Source organism: Callionymus lyra, chromosome 1 (genome assembly GCF_982586985.1).
Source record: "Callionymus lyra chromosome 1, fCalLyr1.hap1.1, whole genome shotgun sequence".
Taxonomy (NCBI): Eukaryota; Metazoa; Chordata; class Actinopteri; order Syngnathiformes; family Callionymidae; genus Callionymus; species Callionymus lyra.
Genome location: NC_141818.1, coordinates 30,149,977 through 30,156,442, shown reverse-complemented (window position 1 = coordinate 30,156,442; position 6,466 = coordinate 30,149,977). Strand labels below are relative to the sequence as shown.

General features: G+C 44.2%; 1 protein-coding gene across 1 annotated transcript; it reads right to left on the bottom strand.

Moving 5' to 3' along the window:
• Nucleotides 1-1,501: 1,501 nt before the first annotated feature.
• Nucleotides 1,502-6,098, bottom strand: LOC148088882 (neuronal pentraxin-1-like). The gene is made up of 5 exons (XM_087800776.1): nucleotides 5,655-6,098; nucleotides 5,367-5,574; nucleotides 4,444-4,679; nucleotides 4,130-4,309; nucleotides 1,502-2,647 (listed from the first exon to the last, which is right to left on the bottom strand). The coding sequence occupies exons 1-5, from the start codon at nucleotides 6,075-6,077 to the stop codon at nucleotides 2,426-2,428; spliced, it is 1,269 nt and encodes a 422-aa protein (XP_087656902.1). The 5' UTR covers nucleotides 6,078-6,098; the 3' UTR covers nucleotides 1,502-2,425.
• Nucleotides 6,099-6,466: the final 368 nt, after the last annotated feature.

Genomic DNA, 6,466 nt, shown 5'->3' with positions numbered 1-6,466 from the left:
AGGATTCGTTAAGGTGGACCACGATGGTCGTTATAATGTGAATAACCTAATGTTTTCTGTCACCAGGTCCCAAACTCGTGTCTCGACACGTCACAACCTTTTAGGACGATCTGCTGTGAAGCTATTAGGAGCTAATCTGGAGGCTCATCTGGATGCAGGGAAGAAACTCGTCCAGATATCTGACTGAACTGATAATGAAAGTTGACCTCAAAGTGGTGCAGTGTGAGCTTTTGGCTGCACTCTGTAGTTGAACTGGGTCACCAGAGGGCTGACATGACGAAGCACTTTCCCCTCCGACGGCATCGCTGCTGTTTTTAATGTGAGCGCTGCAGCTCACAAAGGCCACAACAAGAACTAATCTGCACTCAGCTGAAAAAGTTTCCTCCTCTCTGACCTTCACAATGTGTTTGACCAAATTTTGTATTTAACCTTTATACGTATATATGTATAAATATATTTTAACTCTATATCTATTGTTATATATTAAGAATATTATATAGATTTATTGGTGTGTGTCCTGATCTTTTATTAATACCTTGACAGAGTTGAATATTTTTTGATGTCCAACCAACTTTGTCACCGACTTTGGATGTTTTTTTTATTTCAGTATCGAGTCCATTATTAATTGTTGCAATAAAAGTTGATCTTGTAACGATTCTTTAATCAGCTTGATTCAGGCTGAATACAGTCCATTGATGCAGAAGGTTTTTGGTTATGACGAATCTACTGGTCACCAGGACAGTGGCCCCTGGTTCATATCACTATGTCAAGGAATCTGAACTCACCTTGTGGCAGTGCCTTTGTGCCGGAGCTGAGATACAAGCGGGATATGGAGGTAGTAAGTTCCATGTAATGCATGTTCAGCCCTCTTTAAATTTTCTGCCATTGTTTCATGACATCTCCGATGCTAAGGAGGAAAGTTGAACTCACCAGCCGGATGTTTCTGTGTGTTTAGGCCAATCCTGAAGGTGTTACCTGGACACTTGGCTTACCCACGGGTAACCCTATATAAGTATAATAATAAACCTCTTCTTCTTCAAAGGCAGAAAATAAAACATTGAGTTCTTAAAAGCTGTGGTACAATCCGATGAAGCTTCGTGAAGCATCGTTTTCAGATATCAATAGATGCCAGTATTGGCTTTAAAATCATGGGAGGTTTCATTGAATTTACTCATAGCAGAAGATTATACAGCCAAGAGCACCATCAAGTGGACTTAAAAATAAAAATACGATGCTTAATGAAGCTTCATCGGTACTTTGTTGCTAGAATGTCGTGGCTATTGATCTAAGAACTAAGTGGTTAATATTAAGAATGTGAAATGTCTCTTTATCAGCTTTTAAATAAACCTCTTATAAGCAGTTTCTCTTCTCTATCTTTATATTTTGCCAAACAAAAAAAGACACGTGAAGCTTCAAGGACTGCTCTTTTAAGTATTGTCTTGTTGTCAGAAAGCCTTGTCTCACGAAGATGGACTTACATAACCAGAGGAGTACGCTCACATTTAGTATCACAATTTTATTAAAAAAATTAAATTTTTCATCTCTCAGGTGCCATGCTTGGAGCATATAACAATACAGTAAAAAACCCACACCCAGAGAAGATAGTAAAGCCGATTCCAACAATGCCTCCACAGCACTCCGTCAGTCATGCTGTTACTATACAGACACTGTAACATTCCTAATACAGAGCAGTACAAACACCTGTCAACACACCATGTCAGGAAAACAAAGTCTTCAAAATTACACTCACCAGGGGAACGACAAACTAAATCCAGCTATAGTAAAGAAGGATAAGAAGAACATAAACCGATAAACATTGAGTTTGCGACGGATTGAATGGTGCTGAATGTCTGTACCAGCCCAAGGCACCCAGGCTTTGTAGCAATGTTGGCAAGTGAACAACATTCTCACTGGAACATAGAAAGCTGACGCCAAATAGAAATCGAGTTGAACCACAGTCTGACTTTGCCGTGTCCTCTGACGTTGCCTCCTCTCCTTTTTTTTTTTTCTACGGCTTCTTTTGTCAATCACAGTGCAAGATCCGGAGGGGCTGGGCAAGAATCGGAGAGGAATCTGTACCGAGTCAGACGTCACATCACGGCACCTGAACACCGACGGCAATCTAGACATCGCTCTCTCTCTCCAGGACACGATGCGGCAGGAGCAGTGGAGGAATCCCTCACTTGCGCTGTGAGGTGTCCAAACATAAGGCTTCGATCGCCAGCTGCCAGTCCAAGACCAAAAAAGCGAATAAACAAAAAAGAAAGCGTTGCAGAAAACACTTGGGTTTCCCAAAAATCTTTTTTTTTTTCACTCATAGGTTTGCTGCACATAAATATCTTAGAAAGATCCAGGATTGAAGCGTGACAACTGACTTAAGATTCAAAACGAGAAAACAATTAAAACTCCAGACCAAAGCAGCAGTTCAGTTGAGAGAACGACACGGCTCAAAAATCCACTTGGTCGCTCCACCGAATATTTCAATGTTGCTCTCGGTCCAGGAGAAGACGTTTCCGGCCGGTGCTTTGCTGTTGCATGTGGCCAAGTTGTAGATCTCCGCGATTGAAAGTATTCTGTTCCAGATGTTTAGGCCGGCTAGCTCGCCGACGAAGGCTTGCGTGGCGTCGAAACCACCTCCCAGAGTATCCTGGTGGGAGAGACAAGGATACGTGGTTAGCTCCTCCTCGAGGGTTGCACATGATGAAGCATCACGAAGCTTCATCTTCATTTTCAAAGCCTGCTAGATGGAACTCTTTGCTGTATAACTATGCCATTGACCAACTTTTTAAATGAAACTTCAAATCATTTTAAATCAAGCTCAGAAAATGATGCATCACGATGCTTCATGAAGCCGATCATTCTATTCTTTTTTGTGTCCTTACCGCGTGAAAAAAAAAGACCATTGGTACTGTGCATATTCACAAACATTGTAACATAACCAAGATCTTCAACAAAGCACTGGTCGACGAGTGAAGGGTCGATGAAGCTTCATGAAGCATCGTTCTCATTTTCAGAGTCCCCTAGATGGCTCTCTCTGCTGTATAGTCTTTAGCATTAACCAACTGTTTAAATTAAACCCCCCATTATTTTAAAGCCAAAAGCGTTGTCAGCTGAGCTCCGAAAGTGACGCTTCATGAAGCTTCGTTCTCATTTTCAGAGTCCACTAGATGGCCCTCTCTGCGGTATAGTCTTTAGCATTAACCAACTGTTTAAATTAAACCCCCCATTATTTTAAAGCCAAAAGCATTGTCAGCTGAGCTCCGAAAGTGACGCTTCATGAAGCTTCGTTCTCATTTTCAGAGTCCACTAGATGGCCCTCTCTGCTGTATAGTCTTTAGCATTAACCAACTGTTTAAATTAAACCCCCCAATATTTTAAAGCCAAAAGCATTGTCAGCTGAGCTCCGAAAGTGACGCTTCATGAAGCTTCGTCAGCCAATCACTACTAATCAGGTCCTTTTTATCGTCATCGTTGCATTTTCTGCAGATTCCGTGTGTGCTTTTTACAAGCTGACGCAGCATATTCAAGCCTCATTGTTCAAACCTGGTAGGCAGGGAAACTGTTTTTATCAATCTCTGAGATGTGAGGGTTAAGCTTTTAATGAAGGATCCGATCCATCACTCCAGCCTTTTCGCAAACACAGTCATATTGGCTACATCAGCGCTCAGTGTGTTTAAGGTTTAAGTGGCATAGATGATAGTCAGCACCTCTAGCACCGAGAACATCTCTGCAACAAACCTCCAACAACACATACATAATTTAACGTTTTTCCTCAAGTAGAGAAGGTTTGAGGGTTAAGAAGTAGGAGAGATGCAGTAAATCCTGAAACTTGAGGCCCACGAGGCATTGGCAAGATTTCTTGTTTTTTTCAACAGATTTCCCCAAAGATTACACAACAAACAATAAATAAAATGTTGTTCGTTGAGGTACGGAGAAAGAAAATCGAACAAATGACTTCCGGTCGGGCTCCTGCTCTGAGACCATGTGACCTGGTGAGGAAGTCCAAAATGTTTTTATTTTGTAACCCAGTCAGGGGACATGTCACCCAGCTTGAGATTTCCATTACTTAATTTCATGACGAAAAGTCCAAAAACACAACGTGGATATGATCTCTAAAGGTTTCAGATACCTGCTCTTGTCCCAAGACAAGAACTCCATCCGGTTTGATGGGGTGGTACGGAGCCAGATTCTCTCCCTTGCCTCTCCAAACCCCGTCCTGGAAGGCTTCCCATATCCCGTCACGGGTGGTCCACGTGATGCAAAGATGATGCCACTTGCCGTCGTTGATGTGGAAGGGCAGATTGGCCACCTGCGGCACGAGCAACACAGCATCCACATGCACGGTCACACTCACAGAACAAGCCTCGCTCTCTCTCACTTCCTGATGCTTCACATCAATATTCCTACTCTCTTGACTCCATCACATGATGTCATGATCCCTACCTTGTCGTTGATGACTATCTCCATGGGGTTGGTCCCCCATTCTATCAGCACCAGCTCGTTGGCCTGACCCGGGACGGCGTAGGAGAAAGGTGTGCCCACGCCGGGCGAGGCGTTGGACTTAATCCACAGACACACGCTGAAGGAGTACATCTCTGGGAGGCTCCTCTTGGCTTTGGCGTACATGTAGTTGGTTCTGAGCGGGACCGTCAGCTGGAACAGATCCATCTGTCGGTTGTCTGTCGAGATGAGATTAATGTCACTTTACTTCATGAAGAGATGATGATGCGGCTGACTTTTTAGAATCCAGCCGTATAGACGGCATTTGATAAACGCTTAAAGACAAAATAAAATATTTTCATCATGACATGATCATTCCGTACATATAATTCCTATTTTAAATGGTATTAAACACAAGAATATGATTGTTAAGACACCTCCATTGTTCTGTCTCTGTGTAAAAAAAACATTACTGACTATAATTTCACATTTATGATTCAACTCTTTTTTATTATATCATTTGAAAATATGTACTTATAACACTACTATACTCTTCTATACGCAGGTTATATCCATATACTTGTTGAATTATAGTCGAACCGAGACTTCAATTGATTTCAAAGAGAAAATCAGATTTCTGTCTCTATTCTTCTGGCAGAGGTGAGCGAACCATTCATCAATTTATTCTATTTGAATGTTTATTTTTCTTACTTATCTCATCAAACTCGGGACAGAAAAAGAAGCGCCTCGTTTACCTTCGAAAAAAAGTATCCTGGGAATCTCGTTCTAGTTTCTTAAATGCGACAAATCCCGTCATGTGAGGCAGCAGCCACAACAAACGCGTCAGTAACTCCTAGATCTCGGTCTTACTCTCCGCAGGACCACTGAGGAACCTGGACCCTGGATGGATGGAGATCCAGACGCACCTTTCTCCAGGTCTGTGATCCGGTGGTGCAGCGACGTGAGAGTGGACTCCACCCGGTTCCTCTGCTCGGTGTCGTTCCTGGCGGCGGGTTTGGTCTCCTCGATGGTGTTGACCCGGGACAAGACCTGCTTCTCCATGTCGTCGATCTTGTTCTGGAGCAGATCCTTCAGGCTGTTGGTCTGCACGGTGCCGTTCCCGCGACTGTATTGCTATACGAGGGAAGGAAATTAAAAAAGAAATGGGGTTAGAATTTTGAAAGTGTTTCTAAAGACGTCCTTGGGTTTTTTACCTCCAGATTCTCCAGCCTCTGTTTGAGACTCTGTAAAGTCTGTCCCAGCTGCGCCAGGGTGTCCGAGGTGCCCCTGGAAACATCCCCCATGGTGTTCTTGCCACCTAGTCGTGTTTTTTGCCCCCCCGCCGCCCCCGGGGCCACCTGACCCTCGCACCGGCTCAACTTGGACGTAAGTTCCCGGATGGTCTCCCTCTGCTTCATGATGGTCTCCTTCTGCTGCAGCACGTTCTCGCGCAGCTGCAGGACCGTGGTCTTCAGGTCCTCCGCCGGGCCACTGTTCTGCATGCTGGCCGCGCACAGGTCCATGTCTTTGGGCACCGACGTGCAAATGAACTGCGTCTGGAAGTCCTGCGCCTCCGCCAGGAGCAGGCTGGAGAGTAGAAAAAGTTTCCAGGAGAAGCCGTCCATGTTCTTGCGCATTGTGGCTCGACGGTGTGTGCGTGCGCGCGCGAGAGAGACTTCAGCACCTCAGAACTGTCCAGCGGAGCTCGAGCGCTTTATATAGCCGGCGAGCAGCGCGCGCTTCCCGCATCACTGTCATCCAGACCTGCCCCCGATTTAAGGTGGTCTGGAGAGATAGCGCGGAGAGATGCGGGAGACCGAGCCGAAGACGTCATGCGATGAAATAAAGTCAAGATGCACAGATAAGCGAAGGAAATAAATAAGAATTAAAACTCCAGAAGCGAAACTTTGAGGGTGAACTTCAATATGAGAGTCAAATCTTATTCTCTAGAAATGAAGTAAATACAGATATTCCAGAAGAGAATTTAGTAACTTAAATGGTTTTGTATGTGTTGAGCTGAAATAAA